The sequence below is a fragment of the Parambassis ranga genome, chromosome 3 (assembly GCF_900634625.1).
Source record: "Parambassis ranga chromosome 3, fParRan2.1, whole genome shotgun sequence".
In the NCBI taxonomy this organism is placed as follows: Eukaryota; Metazoa; Chordata; class Actinopteri; family Ambassidae; genus Parambassis; species Parambassis ranga.
Window position 1 is genome coordinate 9,546,785 of NC_041024.1, and position 26,872 is coordinate 9,573,656.

General features: G+C 38.1%; 1 protein-coding gene across 1 annotated transcript in view; it reads right to left on the minus strand.

Moving 5' to 3' along the window:
- LOC114433560 (glypican-6-like) overlaps nt 1–26,872 on the minus strand; it is a 98,491-nt gene that overhangs the window by 64,268 nt on the left and 7,351 nt on the right. Inside the window, exon 2 of the mRNA XM_028402206.1 lies at nt 9,785–9,943. Coding sequence (XP_028258007.1) covers nt 9,785–9,943 — 159 coding nt within the window. The remainder of the gene's footprint in view (nt 1–9,784; nt 9,944–26,872) is intronic.

The following is a 26,872-nucleotide window of genomic DNA, read 5'->3' on the forward strand; positions in this document are numbered from 1 at the left end:
AATCTTACGGGACTGTGCTTCAGTTTGAGTTAGCGTTATAATCAATTGCATAATTGTAATCCCATCATCACCCACTGGCTTCATCCAGCAGAAAATGCCTCACAAAATAGAAAACTGATTATTATCCAACACGCCTTGATTACACTGGTGTTTGTGATTTTTTGCAAATGTAATATTAAAACGTGCTAAACACTGGTGTAATACATATTAAACACTCCCATGTAATCTGTCAATTTGAAGGATAGAACTAGGGCACACCCTCAAGCTTTCAAAGTTAGAACCTGTCATGTATGATCAAAAACAAAGTGGGATCAAGGTGTAAATATAAATGTATAGCTTAACTTTTACCTAACTGCAACACAATGAGGTCTGTGGGCCACAGAACAAAACTGTGTGTGAGTAACATCATAAAATAATCAGTCTGTGCAAAAAAAGGAGTCCCATTTCAAGGATGATACCTGCATGGCAATTACTGTTCTGTGCTCACACTGCTCAGAGCTCTGTGTTAGCACAAGATAAAAATCACTGTTGAGTGCTGTCAAACAGTATAAGCTCAGTGTCCAATGTTGTGCATGCACAAGTGGTTTCTAACGAGTCACTTGAACTGTGTATTTGATGGCCCTATATAATAGACCATACTAAGCATATTGAGGTTTCAAGGCTTTTCAAAAATCTGAATGAATGCTTCAAATGAAACTTATTTAACTGGTCTTCATAGGTAAGCACAGAATATATCCAATTTAAAAGCTTACATTATGCTAAAACAATGTGGCTCTGGACAGAGCTGGGCAAGACTAAATATCTTAAGATATTTAAGATTTCGGATTTGAAGAAAAAAAAATTATAAATTATCAAAAAACAAAAAAACTAGTAGGTGTGCTGACAGAAAGAAATGATGCTACTTATGTAGCCGCTCCTCAGCACTGATCTATGCTAACATTTTGAGGCTCCAAAGGCTGCTCCTAGTATCCCACACACAAACCACAGTCTGAACTGGCAGCAGTGGGGTTGCAGTGTATTGATGTAAGCACCAATGTTTTCTATCTTTCATCCTGCTGCCGTGTAGTAATTTAAATTTCTTTCTACTTTGCCTGATAACACTGTAAGACTCTCTTATGTGAGCTTCAAAGCCTGATTATCAAAAATGTATTTATGTAGGACCTCCATCATAAAATTTAAGCACGGAATCTTTGAAATACTAACAGTATTCTTGCCACACTTTTCCCTAAATGAATACAATGAATATTGCAATATTACCTCAATAGTATGTGTTGCCAAGGGAAAAATGTATGGGCCTTCCTGTCTAATGGCACAGTATGAACCATTATTCTAACACATAGCCGAGACATAATTAATTCTGAGTAGTAATATACAAAGTTACCAACTTAACCACTGTCAGACTTGGCTCAGTACCAAAACTCGAGGGCAAAGCCACTGTTCTTCTTGTCTGTTCGGTTAATTATATTGACAAAAGCCACCTTTGCTGAGGGCATCTCTGTGTCTTCCAAGATCTGACACACTTCAGTGTGGAGAAGCAGTGGAGAAGTCAATTAACAGGGCTCAGAAAATCAAAGTGATTTTCTCCCATGGATGATATTCACACCCGTTGAATAGCAAGGAGCAAATTGGCTGCACACACCATTACATTACTGTGACCCTGTGGATAAGCAGCTTTGTCTCAACCTGACTGGTGGAGTGCCTCTCCCTATGAAAGCTTCCATGCAGAGCTTTGTCAGGCTAATCCATCCTGCAGAGTGTTACCTGTGCCTGACTGAAGATACCGAGGTTCAGACAAGGAGGGAAAAAAACAGCGTATTGTTGATTCTCTGTCCTTGTTATTCCTAAGTGAAGGTTAACATTTTGTCAAAGGCACGAGCAGCACTACACTATTGGTCAGATGGCACAAATACTACACAGATGTGTTCACTCGTTCATACACTCAGGGATGTTAGGTGGATGTTGAATGAGAATATTGGACTTGCAATATTCAGTCTACCTTACATTTGTATCTATCATATGATTGAGAGCAAATCTGCCAAGGCCTCTGGGCCAATAGGGTGCATGAGTGAGGTTTCTCTGTGATGTGGGAATGAGGCAACATCCGAACAAATGTACAAATGTTTCAGAGGAAGGAGAAAAACAACATCAAGTTTACACATGGGATTCCTGTTTAGATCTTGAAAAGATGCTTTGAAAATGTCAACCACTGGTCAGTTTTTTTATTATTTTTATTTTTTATGGCATGGGATGCTGCAGTGCTAAATATCCATTCAAACTGACCTTGGTTTTTTTGAAAATATTATATTACAATATTACTTAAGTTGAATGTCTTTTTGTTTTGAATAGGCATTATGATGAAGCCACAAAATACACATGGGCTTTGCATGCACGCACATATGGGTATATAGAGATATTGTATTCTCGATTTTGAAAATTACTGTTTAACAATGAAAAATGGCCTAACATACTGAATTACTGTACTGTTTTCTTCCATTAGGTGGAAGTAAGAGATATTACTGTTTTGTTTCACACACACACACACACACACACACACACACACACACACACACAGGTAACCTTTCTGAAAATGTCTACAACTGAAACGCAACCATATCTGCTGCCTGCTCAAAAACAGGACAAGTCAAGTTAAATGTGCGTGGATATGCACATATTATTTATATATTATTCCTAGTTTGCTTCATAGAACTCCAGTACCTAATAAAAATGACATTGAATTTCACTATATTGCACTAATATATCTGTTTGTTGATACCAACAAACAGGTGCCTACAACTTATTACTGCCCAGCAGTAGATGGATGTCAGCACTCTCATTCATCCAAGTCATGTTATACCCAAGAGTTTGAAATCAAGGCAACAAATAGCATAATTTTCTGAAGATGTTTATTTAGTGAAGAGGCTGTAGCAGCTATATAAATAATTGATTTTAAGAAAAACAGTGTTCAACTGTACCTAAAGAAGCATCTTTTGCATCCTTTGTAATGTCAGCTTTTGTAAAGTCACCACTGTACTGTAAAAATCATGACAGACCAACAGAATAGATAACACTGCAGCAGAAGATTTATAAACATGTCTGATAAGCAACGTAAAAACAATCACTACGTTCCCTTTTTAGCACCCGTGATGTCAAATCGGCCCTGCTGCAATTTATAGGTGAAATAAGACATGCCAATTATTCACTGTCAAATCTCAAGTGAATACTAAACTAGAATTATGCCAACCTCTCGGTCACCACATTCAGTCAATCTTAAATGATGCATGGAAATCAAGAGGAGCTGAAACAGTGGGGATCTTACACAGGGAAGCACATCAGCACCTTTACAGCAGGAGGGTAACATTTTTCATCTGTCCCAGTAGACGCCATGATCCCAGCTGTAGCCTGAGCAAACTCAATATCCAGAGGATAGGATTTTTTTTATAAGTGAGTTTTCACAGTGTATGTGTTTCAATATCTGACACAAAGTTTAAATGTAATAAATATATTGAAAAGAAGACTGCAGCAGCGTTGTGGATTTCCTCCTTTTGCAGCAGCTTGTGAACAGGCACACCTCTCGTAGCCTCTCCTTGAAGCTCACCAGTGGGACGGAGTTAACAGTGTCCGGGCCACACAGAGCCATCCATCCTGAAGTACAAAAGTGACACCGGGCTGCAGCCCGTGCCAGATGATGGAGGCTGCCACCAACTCTCGGCTAAAGCACTGCCGGACAGACCCCATTCCCTCAGTCCTCTGAGATTTACAGTCTTCCTGACATTCACTTATAACGCAGGGACACCAAAACAGAGGTTATTTATTTATGAACACTTCCAGGAACTGGCTTGTCCACATGGTTTTAGATTTCATTAGAAATGGACATGCAACTGTCACAGAGGTTTCAACTGTTGGGGTTAAATCAATGCATGCCCTGTCCTCACCAGTGTCCTGCCCAGTGTGTAATTTAGTGTCATCTCCTGTGTAATAAAGGTCTTGTGCCATCCAATGGTAACCAAGTCCTGTGGTGTCCTTTGTGTCCTAACATTTGTTTTATGTCCTGTGTAATGGGAGGAGTAGGGTTTAGAGTCATGGTGTCAGTGTCATGGTTTCTTCTATTTTTTACCCATTAAGTTTTTTAGGGCAGTTTTTGTAGATCTAGGGTATCATATGGTGCAAGTAAAGCCCTAGAGGCATATTTGTGCCATTTTATATTTTAATAAAGACAACAAAGCTCTGCAATTTGTTTTGTAGTTTTCCAACATTTTAGTATATATATGCTAATATTTACACTTTAAAATGACATTCAACTGCCTGAAAGTTTTAACCTCTCACATTGGAAAAGTCGTTTTTCTTTGTGTGCCTGATTAGTTGGTCCTTTTGGAAGGAGACACAATGCATAACAATCTTACAATCTTTGCCTTTAAGATGAAGGAAACTGCAACAACCCTCAATACTAGACTTTTTTTATATAGTTACTGCTTTATATATTTTATTTTTAGCTACTGGATAAGACAAACAATGATGACCCTGTGGGGATCAGAACAAGCTTTACACTTGTACACATATTAAAAGTTCTGTTATTTACCAGGAGATTTTGTACATTTTGGTTTAGCTCAATGAATTCTCACAGTTTGCCTCCAGCTGACCATAGCAGCCAAGCTTTCAGAGGTTTAACATCCAAATGGGGCCAAATTTTGTCAGAATCTTGCACTGTGAATCAAGTGCAGTCCTCTTATTCAATTTATTCATGGTATAAATTAATAATGCTGGCTATTATATTATGCACAAAGGATAATAGGAATTACAAACCAGCCCACAAACTCAAGTACTCAGTCCAGAACAGTGAGTGTGAAGTAATTAAATGTGTTCAAACCATCATTCAAGTTTGGAAAAAAAAGAAAAAAAAAGACGTAGCCAATAATGTGTCAAACTGAGGAGTATTAAGGATGAACTATAGCAGGGAACTCATCATTGACTTTTTTAAAGGATCGTGATGCTTGCAATGACAAAACTAGTGATTATAATTCTGGTTCTTTACTCCAGAGCTGAAGTGGGCTGAGTGTAGCATAATGAGGACCTTTGAGATCAAGTTTTGATGTAACCATTTGATGTCAGCTATGAATTGTGGGCATTTTCAAAATTTCAGTTGGTAAGTACTTCAATGACTGTCAAACATGAATTATAAATGTAAAGCATCTGAGTGTGTGATGTCTGGGAAAGTTTGTAGATTACCAGAGGTTTTATATATCTACATATAGTACCAGAATATAAGTGGTCTTGGATGCACTATTTAATTCAATAAATCTGAATTTGGAATATTTACAATGTTGTGTTTATTTCCTGTCAGCAGGTGAGATATTATGTTTGAGTTTAATAAACATTGTGGGAAAATGCAGAACTGCCAACATAGTGCATTAAATGAAAACAGATTATAAACGCTGTGTTTCTTAAACAAACAATCAAATATACAAAAAAATAACACTGCAGTGACGCCACCAATAGTCTCCCTCTATGATACAAGTAATGGTTCATCACTGTGTCAATCATTTAAACCAGCCCCCCCTCACTATGGAGGCAACTAAAACTATATCAAAATAGACTGTGGATTTTGCACAGCATGGATTAATTTTCAATTCGAGCACTTTGAAAACATTTGAAAACCATTGACGAATTATTTGCTATATGACTAATTTGCAGTTAATAGTTGACATCTTAATATATATTTTAATCATGGGTGTCAAAAGGATTAAAAAGGTGGTGGTGGTGGGGGTGGGCACCTACAGTAGAGCTGCAAAGAGCACTTGATTGGATAATGAGGATCAAACAGCTGACAAGTTGCTAATTCTTGCTTGCAATTATTCTAGTTTTAGCTTAATGAGGGGAAAATGTGTTTAAGTTGAAGGGTGTCTATTGTCCATAGATTCACATGATAAGAGAGCTGATTTAATAAGCTACAACACGTTTCTGTTGTTTTTTTAATGAGGTCGATTGTGAAGTGCACTGTTGACTGTGACTCATCATTCTCTCTGGTTTCCCATCAAAGCGTTGTCTTTTCCCATTGCACAAAAGAGGCCACAGTATCATGCACAACGTGATGAAGAGTCAATGATTTTAGCTGACATTTGTTCTCTAAATCATTAGACTTCTGTGGTGTAAAAACAGAAGGATTAATGTAAAAGCATATCAATTAATACCAAGCCCAGAAAAAGGCTGCCAACTGTCAAAAAAATGTTAGATATAAGAGCCTCTTCACCTGGAAATAAAATGTTACTGATAAAAGAATAAATCTGTGCAATACAATAACCACAGTGCAGCTTTTTCTGTGTTTGCCAGCTTAGTTGGAGCTTGTGAATCTGAAGAGAGGACAGATTAGAGAGAATGGGGTGTTGTGTTTGAGTCAGTCTTGGTTTAGGCTGGGTGTGAAAGAGGGATTGTTGAAGTGAATGAGGGATACTGCAGCTCTCAACGTGGAGCAGCGAAGCTCTACTGAGGCAGGATCAAAGAACTCAGTCAACCAAGGCTGCTGCTCAACGCAGACTTTAGTCAACCAACCACACACACACACACACAGTAATCGCTCGTCGAGGTCTTTTGAGAAAAGAGAAAGGCATCAGCCAAACTGAATCTAATGAGCATCTACCGTACAATCAGAGAAAATGTCAAACAGAAAGGTAAAACAAGAGATACACGAGTCAAACTTCTTTTTTAACCACTTCCAAAGAAGTACCAACAAACGTCAAAATGCTGACAAGGTAATGTTACATCTATAAAACAAAAGCATACTTTACAATAAAGGTTGAAATTTTGCAGCTTCAAGCAAAGTGATAGAGAGATTAAATGGGCTCGACATCTCTTTAGAACATTAAGTCAGACTTGATCACATCATACATATCAATTTGTTGAGGGAGTGAGATTTTTTTTAAATGGGGAATTTCTGTTGCTCAGAGAGAGGCAGAGGAGTGGATGCTGGGTTTAACATTACTACAGGCTCTCACTGGAAGCTGGGGCTCGGTCTCCTATGGTACACCTTTCCCTTGTGGTTAGTTTTAGGCAAAAAAAACCTACTTTTGTAATATTAAACACACTTTACAAGGTTACATCTCTCTCTCTCTCTCTCTCTCTCTCTCTCTCTCTGTCACACTCATATGTCGGTCATACTATAGGCCCTGAAATATCGACCTCTTTTTATGTTCTCAGTGTGAGGATGAGCAAAAAAAGAGTAATGATGCATGCTAAAACATTTATTTATTTACATTTAGGGCAATTTTTATATGTTCTAATGACTCCTTGACTCGCCTGCAGATAATGTTTTTGTGGAGCCTTGTGTTTTTGTGCACAGGAGGATTGTAACTGTATAATGTATAATGCTATAGCTGCTTCATATTCTTCTGTCATGATTTTTTATTTTTTTTGCAACAATTCTTATACCTTACTGGTAAAATAACTTACAACATCATAGACTGGTTGACTGAGTAAATCATGTCGTGTTGTGACATTTTAAATATACTGTATGACATGAGGCCAAATATCAAAGACGTCCGTGGCCACCCTGCACAGCGGTTTCAGTCTCAAATCAAATGACTGAGCATGAGACCCCTTTTATCATGGTTCATCCACTGCAATTAATGTTTAACAGATGTGATGCAACCAACCTCCTTCCTGTTTCAAACATCGGGTATCTCTATGTGTGTCCCTAAAATGCACACGTATAAATGCAGCAAATATAATCTCAATTCAGTTTACCTTAGAGCACCAAGGCAGCAACAAAAACATCTATGCAAGAGTGTGTATAAACTGAAAAGATGCAGCAGTGCAGCCCTGTAAAGTCAGCTGTGTGTTTCTTCCTCTATGCTGTGGATCTGTCAGACTAGAATATGACCACAATCTCCCAGGTCTCTCTGGGAGAACACAAGACATACTTAAAGTTAGGGTAAAAGGAGTCCTTGGCCAGATGATTGGACATTCAGAACACCCGAACCTTAATTCTAGTGTGCAACAGTCATTTATGGCTTCAGGATTGCTCAATAATGCATCAAAACCCACAGGCCTCCAGGGGAAGCAGTCAGTAATCAAAAAGTAAGTTAAGGTTTTCATAATAGGGCCCTATAAATAACTGGGGACAGAAATGAGGGCATGTAAAATTGATGAGGGATGATTCAAACCCCACGAGGTGGATGGAGCTTAACGCAATGGGAAGGGATGTGATGTTGAGTGGCCTGGCCATATGGGCATGTGTAGATGGAATTGATTCTGTCACCAGTGGCACTATATAAATGTGCAGATATACAATATGAACATTATTCTGGAGGTCCTAAAATGGTGCTATTAACGTAGAAATACGCTCCAGCCTCACAGTATTTGACTGCACATCTTAAACAGTCTAGCAAAGCTTGTGAAATGTATGGCTACCAATTAAGTTTTAGCAGAAGAAGAGCTGAATCTTTTTTTTATGTTGTAATTATTGGTTCTTCTGCCTTCTTTTGTATTACATCCATTCCTCAGAAAGCTTTATAGCTTCTAAATTTCCTGCACATCTAAAGATAATATTTTTTTATTCGTTAGCTTTTATTTCATAGAATCAATAGCAGCTTCTTGAGGCCGCTCAACATTTGTTTTATGTTATGAATGAAACAAAACCTAACAGCAGGTGAAAAAAAACAGCTTGTGGTGTCAGGGGGGCTCTAACCTCAGACTCCTGAGTGAAACACTTATGCATTGCACTCACTTCCTTACTTTGACCAATGTACACCTAAGATAATGGCTAGTCCTATTTTTTAAGCCTAAAGAAACACGGAGCTTCCTTATATCATCTTATCCTGGACCACAGTTTGAGTGAGATGAGGCAAGGAAAAGGAATCTGGTTACTACATAAGTGTCCTCTTGTCATCTGTGGAGATTCTCTGTCAGGAAACTGGACTGGAAGAGTTCCACTTCTCCCTCTTTAAGTTAAGAAGGTTAAATGCCTGGAATACCAGCTGTCAATTACAACTGAAAAGGGTCTTTTAAAGTGAAACCTTTTCAAGAAAATTCAAGCAAGTCCAGCTGCATTCATTTCAGCACTTAGTGCAGATTTTCGTTTGTGCGTCACATTTTTAGCATTGAAGGACCTGTGTTCCCTCTACCACCTGCACACACATATCACAGAACTGCAGACATCTGGTTCATAGATTTGTCAGTTACAAAGGGTCAATGCTGTAATTCACTAAACCTTTTCTAAACAGCTTGTACAACAAACTTACTATTTACTGTAAATGCCAACATCTACCCTGATCAAAACCAGGCATTTGGCGATACAAACCTAACAGACCTGATTCAAAATGGGAAGAGAGACAAATACTAGAAACACTGTTTGACAGTATGTGCTGTCAAACACCATTTTCAGATTTTGCTGTGCACTCCTAACAGTAAAGATTGACAACAATATGTTTTAAAGCTACATCAGTGCCATCCTGTACAGTTGTAATGGGGGAAAGTTCACAACAGCTACCAGCAGTACAAAGCAAACTGATTTGTCAGTCAATCAGAAAGTCATATGCCGTGTACAAGACAAAAATGACAGCTACCTCGACAGCCGTGTGGATACAGAAGATCTAAAAAAAAGCTCTGTGGGGAAGTCATCCACAAATCTGCCCATGTCTTATTAATGAAAGCCATACTAATTATTAAACATGACATTAGTAGTCTGCATTTACAAATTTGACAGCACTCATCAGAGCACGGTCAACTGTAAGAGTGAGAGCCATTCTAGCTATCACATTTATAGAGTGAACGAAGCGAATCCACTGGAACTTACCGTCAAACTTTTTATGCCTGGAGACAAATGTTGTCCTCATATTGTGACTGCTCTCCTCCACCAATTTCTCAAACTCAAGTTTGCTCTGCTGGTTAAGTTTGTCCTCCATCTCAGACGTGCAGCAGGTGTATCCCTGAGGACAGACACGCAGGTGCTCACCTGAAGAAGACAGAGACACAGAGCATTGTTTTTACACACATCACTGCCACCGGATTGAGATTTTTTTTTTAAAAAAAATGGCTGAGCTGAGTCTTTGATCAGAAATCTCCTGTGATTTTGGGATTCTCATCACTGAGGCTATCAAAGAGGACAGACTGTCACAAATGGGAAGGGATAATATCTGTCGGTCACCTGCTAGAGACAGACTTAACTTTGATACAGCAGTGCCTGTGTCTCATGGAGGAGTTTCCTTATATCACAGTGCAGCACAGCACAATCATGAAAGATGTGCTTATTTTTAAACCATCAATTGGAAAGTAGACAATTCAGAAACTATTATATCAGTTTGTAGAAAGCAAGTTTTACCAATTTAATGAAGCCCCAGTGACGGCATCAGGCAGTTAAATATTAGTGCCTGATTTAAGTCAATTTCTGTATAGCAAAAACAAAACAAAACATAAAATTAAAAAAACCCTGCTGAGGTTGAAGCATTGCAGAAACGGTCACAACAGTGTTGTTCAGAGTTGCCTCATACGGGGAAAATGCTGTTCTGCTCTCAAATTAAAAGTTCAATACAAACATATTACTGCAATACTAAGCAAGAATTTAATATTTCTGAATAATGTTTGATACCATGGTGTATGTGGTTCAGTGCAGTGTTGCTTCTGTTAAAAAGAAGTATCGCATTCAACATTTTCTGTGTGACAATCACACTGCATAGCACAGACTGTCAGATACCTGGTTTTACTTGCCACTGCAGATGATGCAATTTCTCTTTCTGAGCATTGTGACGGCAGCGTCACATAGCTAAGAGCAGGGCCTGGCAGTCACAAGACATCAAAGAGTACGACTCACAGCTGAAGACTACATAAATTTAAACAAATGGGCTAAAAGGGTTAAAAGTCAGTGAATGTCCCCGGTAATGTAAAGGCCAAAATTCAACTGCAATGACTTGCTCTGAGCATTCTTACGCTCAACTAGTCACAGCAGGTTTTTTTCCCCATGCGGTTTCTTCTGTTTACATGACAGAATGACAACTGATGTGTCTAAATATATGAATAAATGCAGTTAGGAAAGGAGCTTTTGTTTGTAAATGTAAAATATTAAAAAATATGTACACAGATTTCGGTGTAAAACAGGTAATCCTGCTTACACATCTCATACTGAACTTTACCTCCCATTAAACCCTTACATTGTCGCTAGTGCACAAGAACGACCCTTGACTATCTCTGTTAGCCTGAATTTACTAATACAGCCATAAAATAATCAACAGTTAACCAAGTTTCAAATGTGCACCATCACATGACCATTAATAGAACATGAAAGTGAGCAACCTTCTGCAATAAATCAAAGGCAGAGCACTGAGCAGAGGGAGCTCACAAGAAGTACTTGGTTGGATTTCATCATCAGAAGACAAAAAAACTCACAAAGACAAACACAAAAGCTCAGTGTTGTGGTGGCTGTCACACACTGAAAGTACACAGGATGTGTATTTTCACCTGTCTTCCACGCAGCCAAAGCCGCTGCTATAGTAGGCAGCACCTGTGCAAACTCTTGACAGAAATAATGGTAAATCTTTGACTTATCACACACACTACACAAATATAGCAACTTTATGTGTGACACATTTTCTGCATATTATATCTGCTCTGCCACTGACAGCATCAGGCATCATTATCAAAGATGTTAAAATCAGTCCGGCCAGCAGTGGCATGAAAGATTTTTCTTTTTCCCAGTTCTACCTATTTACATTTGAGAAAGAGAAAGATAAAACGGGTGTCGCTGCACCAGTGGGGAATCGGTGCAGAACAGTCTTAGGCTGTGGGACTTTTTTACTGAGGGATCCTACTACATTGCAGGCATGCTGGTGCTCTGCATGCACATGCAGTAAGCTATAGATGAAGGAGCTGTGCCTGGATAATGAAACAAGGAAGATACAGTACAGACGTGCTGGCACTCTCAAATGGGCTTAATCCTTAATCAGTCCTTAGAGAGGCACCAAGCTACAGTAATGAGGTGCACCATCAACAGTTCAACACAAACCTATTTCTCCAGAGTAAAGCACTGGCCTCCTGGCCACACATACCACACTCTACAACACAAAATAGGCCTGTTGTGCACCAGTTGATTTCTATGTGTTGCCTTTTTTAGGCATTTTTTTTAAGTTATTATATCAATTATACACAAGACACAAATTATTTTCATTAAAGAGGAGCATCAAAGTGTGAAAATCCCTCTCCCAATCATTTTAAATCATGCATTCTGGTACGATTTCAACATTTTTAGCTTATTATTTCTTTATTTTTACTCTAAACATGTTTATCCACAGTCTATGTCCATTGTTTTGTACATCACAGAAAACACAAAGTTCATTAAAGTATCAGTGCTGTACAGCACGGTTTGTTTTTAGACAAACGTGTTTACACTGAGTTCAACTGGCACATATCAGCTGGCTGGCAAACGCCAAAGAAAACACCTCATGTCAGCTTTGGACTGCATTTTCCTGCATGTAAATCCACATGATGTGAAGCCGTAGCCAAGTAAAGAGCTTGGAACAAGTTTTAAGATTTACAGCCATAACAATGTTCAAGTCAAAGACGTGGACTTTTCTGCATTTAGAGGCCTTGCAACTATAAAGTAAGCCATTTTGACTTTGAAGTTTCTGTTTATGTAATAAATTGACTGAAGTGATCATAGCTGTAGGTGGAATTCTGACCACTAATGGTTGGCAATGAAAGAAAAAAAAACAATCAATTAAAAGGCGGTGCTGTCTTGGGTGTGAATGACAGCTGAAAGGAATAATCTAGGATCATTTTAGATTTTATAGGTTGTGCACTACTCAATTCATCTGCTCTGTTTTTATAGGAACACATCATTTTAAATATGCAGAAAGTTTCTCATTTGGAAAAACGGTGATGCTGCTGTTGCATAAACTGACATGAATAAGACTGAGAGCAGCGAGTGTGACCTGCATGTCTAAGGTGTTGTGACTTTGAGTTTGTTATCCTTCCATGCTTTTCTGACTGTTTTCCATAATACAGACGCTAAAATAAACAGCATCATAAAAATAGAAGTAATACCAAAATAATATGACAGAAAGAACAATAAAACAAAAACAAAAACAAAAAACTTGCCAAACATTTTCTACTATGGTCTTGAAAAATGTGAGCTTGGTTTCAAAAGAACAAAACAAAGGCCTGCCTTCATAAACTTAGGAACTAATCATCCCCAAATCCAGATGGGATTACTAGAGCATAGAGGTCCTGTTCTAGTTGGTTGCTTTCCACTAAAGGTGGTATTTGAAGCCATGCTGTCAATATTCTGGACACTTGTGGGATCATTTGTGCACAGACTCCGCCAGGCTGAGATAAACTTGTGAGAAACAATGCAAACAGAACTAAGCAGGAGACATATGAGTCTAGACACAACAACCAACAACAGCTGCTTAAAGCACAAAGGTTGTTGTTATGAATATGCATTTTAAAATCAATAAGCACATTTTCAGGAAATCAATGTCTTAACAGTAAAGCTATTTAAATAAAGTATGAAATAAAAATAAATCAATGTGCCTATTTAGCAGCTATTAGCTCAAAGATGACTGTATACAAAACTGAAATTCTTACAGAATATTAGATTGGAAATGTGTTGCAAAACAATAAATATAAACCATATTTGTTAAAGTAGGATTCTTTGGGGTTATTGACCAAATCCCATCCATACCACTGACTACTGATTCACCTTATGTCAGCCACAATTGTAGCTACATTTGTCCATCCATATGCAACTTAACAGCATAGATAATAAACATAAGAGCAAACATGCTAAAAAAATCTGATCTCTATACATTAAACTGTTATGACAACTGCACATAGTGAATTTTACATGATTCACATTTTTAAATTATTAAATATAATTTATTAAGTTATGCATTATTAAGGGTGACCCTGATGTGATATGACGTGATATGTAGGAGTTATCTCAGACCCTATACAAAGCTTTAGACATTACATCACTTCATCTTTATTTTTACAGATCAGATGTCTAGATGTGTCAGTCCAGTTTACTTAAATAGCATTAAGTTATTGGATCGTTTTGTTATATACCAGAGAGGATCACTGTAAGGGGGGGAAAAACTATTTTTGTCATTTACCTGCAGCCATCAGAGTAATGTTAAAAGGGACAGAGTGGGAAGTTGGGAACAATCCCAGCGCATATCCATGACATCTGTTCACAAGACCTGCCAACTGAATACTGCAACCAAATCACTGACTGCAGCTGAAACTTCTGAACATTTATTAAAAACTAAAAGTGGGTCTGCACTTCATTTGGTAATGTGTTTCATCTGACAGGAAAAAGATGAAAAGTGTACAGTTTGACTTCAGTGAGTGAGCAGCAGAGAAGCACATACTGTATGTAAGCCTGGGGTGACAACACTGACAGAAGTGCTAATATAATATATATATAATAAAAGGACATGCATGTTAAGTCGGAATTTTCATATTGATAGAGGCCTGCTTCCTTCTAGATGTAAAACACAGCTTCAATCATGAGCTTCAGGTCTTGCACAAACGCCCACATTCATGATTCATTACACGCCTAACGTCATGAATTCATGGTTCAGCACACACCAACATACACACATAAATAATACATTATTTACTCACAGGTTTTATGTATGACTTATGAACAAATACTAATGTAATCGCTGCCAAACAAGGCCCTGCTAAAGGCTGTCAGTCATTTTGTTTAACCTTGTCCAGCTCGCTAATGTTCCGCTCTGTCCCTGCAGCTGCCTCGAGCGCAGATGTCAGAAGACGCTGCAGCACATCTTACGAAGCGAGCTGATCAGAGATTTAAATGTATGTAATTACAGAAGGCAAGATAATTAAGGACAAATGCTAATCTTCTTGGGGGATTTTACAGTGAAATGTTCTGGCATTAGCGCCCATGTTTTTTAATCAAAAGCAAGTGAGGCAAAAGAAATATTGTTTGGCTTGCAAATGCAATCACACATTAGTTGTTTTGTTCAGAGTCTTTGATGCACAGATGTGTTTGGCTCCTCTGGATCACTATCTCCATGAGCTCAAAAACATGACTGAAGCATGGCTTTGTAATTAGGTGAGATTGCCGACTGGTTTCAAAGAATAGGCTGGCTTAGTGCTGATGAATGGCCGAGATGTTGAGAGATATCCATTTGACACATACAATCAGCCACACAGGCACATAATTCAAAGTACCCTGAACCCATTATAATGCTTCTTTCAGATTATTACATGTGATAAGTGTGTTTAACCAGCCACATATTCTCGTCTGCGAATAAAGTCAGGACTATATAGGTCATTGAGAAGAAGCGGCTGGTTCCTGGAGGTATGATCATGCAGAGATTAAAGAACTAACATCATGTGGTTTTGCTTTATTCCTCAGTTGCCTTGCATTTGGCCTAAGTTCCCTTTGGCTTCACATCTCTTGATGTTAAAGAAGCATGTACTCCAAACTGTTCGAGGATCCATGCAGGCAGATGCTGCAATCATGTCTAATGGCCAGGCACAAAAAGGATGGCACATTTCGTATCCTTATTATCTTTAACAGTGCTTCATTAAAATTGGCAGCAAAGTCTACAGTGTGTTAGGCAACCACGTGATGTTAAAACTGAAGCACGTTCCCCGGCCTCTGATGCACTAAAAGGGGAGGACTGCCAGTGAGGCTTTCTAATCTGAATGTGCAAGATGACCATTCCTCACATAACAAATACAAAGATTAATCTTAACACTACACTACCCACAACATTTTTCTTCATTAGAGAGAACAGAATCCTGACATCAGTATGGACTCCTTCATATTTTGACGAGCACAGCGGCTCTTTTACCAGAATAGAAACACAATTAGAAAACTTACAAAAGTACAAAATAGTAAAATCACAATCAGAGATTCAAAAAAGGAATGAGTTATAAAACATTCCAGAAATTGTCACCATCAATATAATTGAACTCAATTAGCAAGCACTGCAACGACCACTGAATTCAAGCAAAAGGAGCATAAAAAAACATGTTTTCCTCAATTCAGCGCACAAGTGAGTGCGCACTATGAGGACAAATGGTGCAGGAAATAAGCCCAACATCCACTCCACTGTGGTTCATTTATTTATGAAGGATTTAGATGTGTAGGTCTAATTAACCTAGCCAAACAAGCCTTATAAATAAAAATAGTGAGTAGGGGCTTAAAAACAGATCTCAGTGTTTCACGGTAAGTCCAAACATTGTAAGGATCCATCAATAACAGTTTTTATGTAATCCAGCACTGACGTAAGTACGGCATCATCACGTCTATCCAAGACCTTATTCCAAAATAAAAACACATTTCAACTGATTGCTGTAAGTGAGGCTTAATTCATCAGTGCATACTGTATTGATGCACTGTCCCAGTCTTTGATGTGGTTATTAATAGAAGGCTCTGTGGTCCTGAGTTTGCATTAGTGATGCCACAGGTTTTTTAGGCTTAGGAATAGGCCTATCAAATCAAGCATAGTGGTGGCTCTAATTGCATGGTGCATTTAAACTGCATTCCAAAACCCCATTCTCTCCTTTAATAAAACCCCATTCTCTCCTTTAATAAAACACACACAACTCTTGAATAGATTTGGAGGTGTGTGAATGTAACCCCTGTGGTAATATCAAGGTCTATATCAATGACATTTAATTTGATGATGTGAAGAATACACTGAAGGTTTCAGCTTTATTTGCTACAGAAAGATGAGGAGGTTCACCATGAGTCTTCTCTTTTCACACAGCAGTTCCATAATGGAGAAAAGAACTTGAAGATGACTTCTATAAAATATTTTTGCTTTACTGAGAAAAAAAAGTGTTATTTTTTCACTGGAAAAATCTCATGCATTTGTATGTATTGTATTGCAGCAGGGGTTGGAAGCCACGCTGGCATGTTTACCAAACTTGGAACCGCATGGCTGAAATGTTTTCTACTTTTATTATAGAAAGAGTGTAAACAGTGGTGACAAACAGCAAGAAAAAAAAACAATAGGAGAAAATGAAAGAAAATGTGTTTCAAATGGCTCAGTGCAAGAGCAAATACTAATACAATGGCGCAGAGACAGTTTTGGAGATGCAACACCAACTGTAGTTTACTTAAAAATCGATCTACTGGGTCCTCTGCTAAATGGCTACAAGTGGGTGGGTCTGTTTACTCTGTTTTCTTGTGCTACAAGGTGTGGGACACAATAGTCATAGAGCACCATGCTGAAGTCTGATTTGTTTCAGTCATTTTGCCAACCTGTGATAAGCCTTCAAAGGAAAATCTGATGCAAAACACGTTGTAGGTAGTTTATAAAAGAAATCTGCCCAATGATCTTCTAAAGCCAGTAAATGTTACAAACATGTACAGAAAATATTTTCATGGTGAGAGTAAATAATAGTCTACTTTGGTACTATTTTCCCTGGCAGAACTTTAAAGGTATTCAATTGCTAATTACAACATGCAGTGTCACAGACCTGTCAAAGTTATTCCTGGTGGGCTGTATCTACTTTGTCACACTTCAGTTTTACATCCAGTCTGTGGAGGTCCGACCAAAGCCATACAAGCCTGTGTTCCACAGTATAAATGTGTTCAGTTCAACTGTGCTGCCACAATAATAGAGATGGTGCATGAGAGCACAGCACATTTATCAGCTGCTGGAAAACATGGGGAAATAGAATTCCCTGTAGCAGTATGGTTAAAAGTTGCCTCAGGTAAATCTGCAGTTCAATAATATCACCACAGCTCAGGTCAAGAACATATCCGGAAGGATCCACAACCAGAAGATACACTCTGGCAAGGCTACTCATACCCTTCTGCTTGAGTGATTTAAAAACGCTAAAGAGACCTTTTTCCATTTTCATCCCCGTAAGAATAAACATATGTTACAGGAAAATGTGAAAGCCCCAGAATATTTCAGGGCAGCTGTGGGAAAAGAGTGGGATCTATACCCATGGAGGGTCCAATGCCAGACTAACTCCCAAAAGGATTCATTAGTCTACCTGGCCAAAGGGCAAACTGCATATGGGCTGTGCCATCTGGTACATCTCTTGACCACACTTGCCAGCATTTATAAAGTGAGGACATTCTTGCCAGAACTCTATGCCAAACACAGTAACAGATCATGAAGTCAAGAGAGAGAAAAAAATGTTATTTATCCATGCTGAAAATTCATAAAAAGAAGTAGTGGTGCAGTTAATGCAATTAATTACCGCAACATCTACTATACTGTACTCTGAGCGGGTGGGATTTATTCTCCTTAAAACAATTTACTAGAAGGAGTCTAAGTGTACTCCCTAAGGTAAGTATTATGCAAGTAGTCTACATTAGACTGAAACCAGGATTTGTTTTTATCTGCTTCCAGAATATCTTCCTGCTGCTTGTATATGGGCTTTCCACACCACAGCAGATCCACGCTTATTAACCGGGAAGCACCATCTTGAATGAATCACATTTATTATCATTCAGCTACCACCACATTCCCGCTCCCATCTCATACAGAACTACCTCTGGAATATTGCCTCTTCACTGCTCTTATTGCCGGCTGCCACAAAGCACCAATGTGCACCGCACAGACTCATTGCCTTCAAATAAGGGCACAGGCCCACAGAAACAGTCCATGTCATTGACATTTAAATTCACCAGCTGAGTATGACTTGAGCCAGGTCTCCTATAGTAGCCATAATTCAATTTATTTTGAGCTTAGTCTCAGGATTTTTAGCACTGATTCCATTCAAAATACATCATTGTCTTTACTGTGCAGTTTTGCTGTCCTGTCCATACACAGGATAAATAAAACCCAGAAAGCCACCGGTTTCTTTCAGCACAACAATAACACTGAGGCTGCTCTGTATGCTTGATCTGTGAATGTTTAAAATTCATTACAATAGTTGTTCACCTCCTGGCGTGCTGTCTCATTTCTGTCATACCGCCTGAGCTTTAAAATGTTGTTCATGTGTGAAAATACTCAAATCCAACAAATAACTCTGTTATTTAAAAAAAAATGTGACAAAATGTGACCGTTTCTGTCTTCTAGGTGTATAAATACAAAACACTGTATATAAATATTATCTATATATATATAAAATGCACACCAGTACAACAGTAAATTTGAAAATGAATAGAATACAATAGAAAAATCCTAATTGTAGGCATTTCTTGAAACGTTCAGTTCATTCTCCCAGACAAACTGCACTGGCAGAGTCTTTTCTCTAAATGACAGTGCTGGTCATTGTCTTTCTTCTTTTATCCCCCACTCACCATCCTCTTTAGACTAAATGGCTCAAGTCAAGTTCAGCACAGTGGGCAGTAATAGCTAAAAGGCTGTCTGAGCCTCGGCTCCCTGTGAAAGGTTGACACCTCTATCTTTGAGATCTATTGACTCAGGTACAGCTTAGGCCTCCTCTCACATCTGGGCCATGACTGTCCTTTCTTTATTTGGGCTGCGGCACATTTAAAGGGCCCTTTATTCGGCTGACTCGACCTAGATTAGAGGGCAAAACGGAGCTCAATCACACTCGCAAAAGGAATTAAAGGTTGCTGAATGATGGAAGGCTTCTCTGAGAATACTCTTTTCAAAAACTAATGTATATGAAAGGATAAAAAAACAGCTTAGAGTAAAATAAGTTAACAATCCACATGATATTATCTGGATAAGAAAAGGTCTATCAATGTGATATAAAATTTTAGCCTCTATAGGTTGGAGCTGCTTGTAGACATGATGCACTGAACATCAGCACATGCCACTGTTACATGTCACCAGGATTGGAATTATATTTTCCACATCTGTGAACATGCAGGGTTCTCTGGCGGTCCATGACACATAAAGTTTGTCATCTGGGCAAGGGGGCTACACACCCACGTAGCCATCAATCTGTTGTGCAACCAGGAGCTACAAAGGCATGAACTTCATATGTGGTAGAACCAAAGCAGCTGACTTTAGACAGGATGTATTAAGAGCTACCGGCCTGCCTGTATCTATTAAAGGTAATGTGCAGAAAAAGAATTTGAATTCAGATCTTCTGTGCATGCATGGGATGCCTCCTTCAAGTGGACTTAAGTAGTATATTTTACTCTAATATCAACAACTGTGGATCCTTGAAGGTCCTCAGCTGCCCATGCTTGTGTGTAAGAGGTCTAGTTTGCAAAATTAAAATGAACAAAAAAAGCAGTCAAAGACATATTGAATCAGGGTATTCACCAATTTCATGTTGATAGAAATAAAAGAAGAATTATTGAGAACATTAGGTGCATTCTAAATCTAAAACTACACAAAAGCATGCACATGCACCAGCTGGAATGTGCCAATGCTCCTTAACGTTTATTAAATTACTACCTCATGGTCATGTTTCGTGCAGAGATTTTCTTCTTAGTTTAAAGTAGAGCCCCGGTCGATACATCTTTGTTAATAACATTAACTCAGAATCATAAGCTGGTTCTTTTTACTACCAAATCTAGTGAGATAAACTGTAAAATAATGTATGCTTAAGAGTTTTACAAGCAAGATGCACATCCTTTCTGAGGTGTTATTACTTGTCAACAGAAATCTGCGAACTGGAAGTAAACCCAATTACTGTGTTAAATCACATCTGTCTGCATGTTGAAGTGGGAAAAACGCATCAAGCTCGATTGATCTTACTGCTGCTCTGCCATCTGGATCTCCTCTCCATCACCCAAATCACCCACTTTCAACTATTTCCACTGGGGCTTGAGACCCAAATTGAATATGTCCAAACAAGATGACACAGATAATTCCCACAATTGCTCCAACCATATGTTACTATACTAAGAGACTGCTGCAAGAATTTCTAACTTTCCAATAACTTTCCTGGGAAAGTTGGGAAAACAGTGTGACAGTAATCTATAAATGAAGGTTCACAGTGTGGTGTGAAGCAGCACGCCATGATGCTTCTTCAGCTTTGTCATTTTATGGCACCAACATCACTGCAATGACAACTCTGTTCCCCTTTTAGCCAGATAAAACAGTTATGTGCTTGACATGTAACAGCAGTGTAGGTGTTAATACATACACCACCTTTCATATAAAAAGACAGTCGACAGTTTTCTCTGAACACTTCTCCTGATAGCAACTTAAATAGGCAAACAGAAGAGTTAATCACATGACATCCACACATCCAACCTTCTATGTGAAAGTGCATCAGTCACACTGCCACAGACTAACACCTAGGTAACCATGTGTCATTTTTGGGTGATTATGTACAGTGTGTCATTTAGTTGTGTGTAGTGTGGTAGTGTTGTTTAGACTGCAGACTCCACTAATATCCAACAAACTTCTACTCAACTTCTACTCTTTTTTACCATTTTACCATGATATTACCAGGTCACTAAAAGCATTAAAGTGCAGCATATCAACATGATGTAAATCAAATGTTGTGACTTTTTATTCCACATTCATCCATCCATTCTTTTAACCCAGAGGTCGGCCACCTGCGGCTCCTGAGCCTCTGCTGCGGCTCCCTTGGCTAAGAGAGTGCAAGCTCAAAATAATGTGAATAAATAATTATATTTATTATTTAAATTTAATTTAAATGTATTTTATTTTATTCATGTATTTTTTTCATTGTAATACTATTTTTTTGGAGATTGAGGGACTCTTGTGACATTAGAATGAAACTTGTTTATTTGAATAAAATGTTTATTTGGCCAAAATATGCATTGCAGTCGCATCCTGTGTGCGACACCGACAAACTTGTATTCGATACATGGACTGATATTCCGACACGTATATGAACATGAAAAAGTATGCATTTGGAGCCCTGCGTGTCTTACAGCCCTGATATAGATACAATATGCTGTGCAGTGAAGTTCAGGAGCAGTAATCACATTAACCAGATGAAAGAAATAATTAAACAACCTATTATTTGTTTCATATTCAGGTTGACAGTTGTACAGCTGTATACGTCACAGAGGAAATTAACAGCACACTTATACTTACTTTTGTTAAATTAACATAAACTGCTACTTTTTGTTAATATATATATTAAATTAAATTAAATTCTATAAAAACAACAACAAAAATAATTTAAAAGGATGAGTACACACGTTGAGAATTTTATCATCATTCACACCTTAAAATAAGTCAAGGTGCAGAGCTATCTTTCTTATGCATTAACACCTATTGCCTGAACATTTCTCCAGTTCCCTGGTCATACACCTCCTGTAGTGTAACTGGGACCAATATGGATTGGGAGACTGCTGTGGTAAATGTCAAAGGTAAAGCACAGTATAAGCCAAACACTTGAGTGGAGCGTATGGCCACTAGCTTCACTCATGCATTCACTCCATTACAGCATACCTACAATATACCGTACAGCTACACGCCTCTGTCATGTGTAATGTCTGTGACCAATTTTCCAAACAAAATTTACAGCCGAGTGTGGAGCGAACGCTGCATGAGGTAATAAGATCATAATAGCATATGAATTTAAAAATTACACCCATGGGAGGAGGTGCTGCACACAGCCTCATAAGGTGTTCCTGAATTATACCAGCCCCTTGATGGTGAGAGCTTATTTCTGCCCTTAGTTTAAAAAGTTCATAAAGATGTGTGTATCACAGTTACATACAAATGTAGCAAGAAAAATATATCTGACCAACTTGATTCATAATTATTTCACAGAAGTGGGAATTATTACTGACTCCTGAGGTATTTAATGATTGACTTAACACACATTTCCTGAATTAAAGATTCATTTAACATGACAAGGCATAAATAAGGTATTAGTATCTATGAATAAACTCATAAAACTAACTCAATCTCTTTTTTTCCCCTTCTTCAATTCATTCTAGCTACTAAAAACTGTATCATAATAATAATTGAAGAAAATACACTACATAAAGATGTAAGGTCAAAACAGATGTTAAGTTCAGTTTAATAAAAATGTGTAAAACTAATTATTTGACAGGCTGCAATGGAAAAGAGGATTTGTCACAGAAAGTGTCTTACTAATAGGTTAACATCAGCTTTAATTGTGTGGTGTACCTGCAGTGTTACAAATAATGTCAAAATCTAACGAAAAAAATACATATGTTTGTTTGATGACATTCAATAGGCGTGTGTTGGAGCTACATTACTGCTTCCAGGAAACATGCACCGCCTAACAATCAGAATCCAATATTGACAGAAGCAGTCACCTTAACAAATGCCAGCAATATGGAAGCATGCACAACCTTAAACAATAATACCAAACCAGGATGTCAGCCACACGGAAAGGAAACTCATTGTGGAGTCTCCAGGCATAACCATCTTAGCAGAGCCTGACCCCCAGTCAATCCAAATCAGTGAAAGAGTGTGAGGGCAGGATTGCTTATGAAACACATGGTTCTTAAAGATGATTAATTCCAGCCGTTCATAACGTGATCGGTTCAAAAAGTATACTTCTAGACAAATATTTTGATATACTGATTACTGAAACAATCAATTATAAACCACTCAATTATTTTATGGGTCTTATTTGGCTATTAACATATTTTGTTAGATAATGTTGACAATAAAGAAGAATTCAATCATAAGTTGTTATTTATTCAACTCAAACTTTGCTGCACTTAAGTCTAATATAATTACAAAAGTTTAAAAAAAACACTTTGTAGACTTTAAGAATTGTTTAATTTCTTATGTTAGTTTAATTTAGCAGAAGTTAATTTAGTTTTTCATATCTGTAAACAAAAGTAAAATGTCTATATATTTCTAACATGTAAATACTGCTGCTGCTCACTCCTGCAGGTTACTGTTAGATCCGCTGTCACTCTTTAATGTGAAAAACTCAGCTAACTAGGTACATACAGAAAGCTTCTTTCATCAAGTCCTAAGTCTTTTTACTTGCAACCTTTTTCTTTACATTTACAGTAATGATCTCTGCTTTGTTACCCCAATAAGGGACACAGCATGATATGACACTAGGTAAGAACATCAGCGTCACTTTTCCTGTAGTGTCTCTGGCACTGTGATAAAAGCGTTCAGATGCTACACCTCAGATTTAAATCAGGAAAAACTGTTAATGAACATTAATAACTCCTTTTCAGCCTCCTCTCTCTCTCTGCAGCAGTCCTTCTGCTCCTCGGAGGCAAAGCAGAGGTGTCTCACAGGAGGAGAAAGTAACACTGGGTGTCAAACTCACAGAGCAGAAGCAGCAGGAACAGAACATATTTGCTCATCAAACACGAAATGTACCCTCACCTGTGTTATATTTGTCACTATCTGGAAAACCAGTGTTTAGTTCAGCTCCACGCATTTAGTATACAGCTTCAGACCTGGAAAATATGTGCATGTTATCAATTAAGAAAGAATTATTTAATTTGGTGGCAAATATTTTTGTCATTGATTTTTGACGACTACTTGACAATAAGACATTTGGCATGTTGTGTAAATATTTCTGCGCAGTTCAATGCGCTTGCTTAATTTGATCTGTAAGGACCGAAGAGGAAGGGACATACGGTGAGGTTAAAGCCCTGCCCTCTTGCTCTGGATTCATCATGCTAACTGGTGCATGACTCAGTCCTAAACACAGCAGCTGGTGGTCTGAAGAGCCTGAGGTAGAGCCCCAGGGTGCGAGATGACCAGCCCACTCATTTACCAGCAGCTTACACAGGGGACGGGAAGCAGCAGGGTTCCGGGAGCAAGAAATGACGCTGGCTTCTTTTCAGATTCGAAGCACCCTGCAGCAGCCAGAGTATCAGGCTTTGCCAAGAAGCATCACAATAGCACATGTTTCATTTTACACATGAAGAAATCCAAGGCCCCAAAAGATGTAAACACTATACATTAGGCACTGACCTATCAATCTAAATAACACTTTCCAAAATGCCTGCAGCTCCTTTCCAGCTGGCCTTGAATTAATAAAACCGAAACTATCATTGCTATTCTTTGAACGAAAAGACTTCAAACTAGTCCTCTCCTGACATTAAGGTTATATGAGCTTGTCACATTTGTCATGATGGCAAGGCTCCCTGGAGAGAAGAGCACTATGTGGCTCCCATTCAAGTCAGTGGTGTGAGCATAGTGAGCCCGGATATCTTTTCCTGCAAGACTGCTCTACATTCTCATCAGCTACAAGGATAGGTGATTCAAATGATCTGTTGGTTCACCCCTGCTGTACTTCTTTAGTTCCAGATGAATTCCGATGTCATACTTTAGCACTTCGCAAGTTGTACATCCAGCATGCCTCATTACAGGCCAATTTTATAAAAAAAAAATACAATATGCAGCACCATCATACTTATAAGATACATCCAGTTATACACAGACATTGTGTATAATCTAAATACAGTAATCTACATAATCTACTTTTTCTTCTGTATCTTTTATTTGTGATATTAATTTTTTATTTTGCATTAATTTCTAATAAAACCCATTAACATCAATGCAATTTTGGCTCTCGGTTTATTAAATGGAAGGTATGCAGTGTAGTAAAAAGGAAAATAAGGCACACACACAGAGTGAAGGAACACAGAGCAGATCTCTCTCACACACAACAGTGTCATTATATCCCCTAAGGCATTTCACTGCAAAGCCTATTATTTAATGTTATAATTAAAGCCCACAAATGTGACCCAGGGTTAAGATCAGCCCTCTCAACTTTTTCACATTAACATAAAAATAATAATGATCTCCAATTAGTCTCTCCACCTCAAAGCCGCAAAAGAAATCACACTAAACTGGGTCATGAACTTGTGTAATCGGTATAAATTTCCTAATTTATAACTGGAACAACATGCTTTCCTGAAATGGTCTTGTCCTAAGCTGAACCTCTGAAAGACACCCACTAATCTTTAGAACCCAAACTGTCACATGCAGTCTGTATTCTCCTTGCAATTGTCTCTTTAGGCTGGAAAATATGCACCAAAGTGTCCCATCAGAGTCAGTACGTCTTAACAGAAGAGCCAGATGCTGCAGGAGTGATTGAAACTGTCTGATAATAGATTCATTTTTTTTTTGGTTTGGAAGACTAAAAAAAATGATAGCCAGACCAGAATCTGGGACTGGAATCAAATTCGGAACGCAATTATTTTCTTTAAAAGAATTCATATCATGTCTATCTAACATACATAACAAAATACTAAAGACACTATGACAGCTCCCTGACCAGTAACAGGTGTTGTCTGTGTAGCCAGAAATTCTTATCCTCCACATGTACAAATGATTCATTCTTAGAGGGGGAAAACATTCTGAAAACCCCTTTTGCACTCAAAATGTTGTGTCTTTTCTACGAATGTGGGAGTTGTTTAATTGAGTCATTTTGGTTCTTGAGAAGTCATTGTCTATGTCCACAGGCAGCTGCATGTGTAAAGACAGCATCTGTTTTCTGTACAAATCATGTGAAGTTTGGTGTTGACAGCATGTCCTCAGCACAAAAATGTCCTCAGCTTTCAGCTATTTCTCCCCCCCTATAACGCATCCAGTCAAAAGCAGCTTTACTTCTGGAATATGTGGGTTTTATGATATCAACACTCTCATCAATAGCAATGACATTAGATGACAATAAGTATTTATTGCATGCTTTATCTTGTGCATGCACTCATCTTGAGCTGCCAGTGGCAACTTTTCCATCATTTTAACTAACCTTTCTAAAGTAAATTACAGAGATCTGACATTCATGGCGATAGAATGCAAAGATACTAGAAGGCAGGATTTGTATCCTAGCAACAATCAGCCCGTGAGGAAACAAAAAAGGAGGAGATCATGGGAACTAAATCTGACATCAAAACTTTACACACTATTTACACATCTTTGTGTAAAGTTTCTGAATGTAACCTGTGTTGACAGTAATATTCAACAAACTTCTGGCTTATGACTTATTTAAAGATATTCCTACTTGTCCAGTAGACCTGACACAAAATTTTCAAATTACCTTTCCTTATTTTTATTTAATTGATAAATAAAACAAG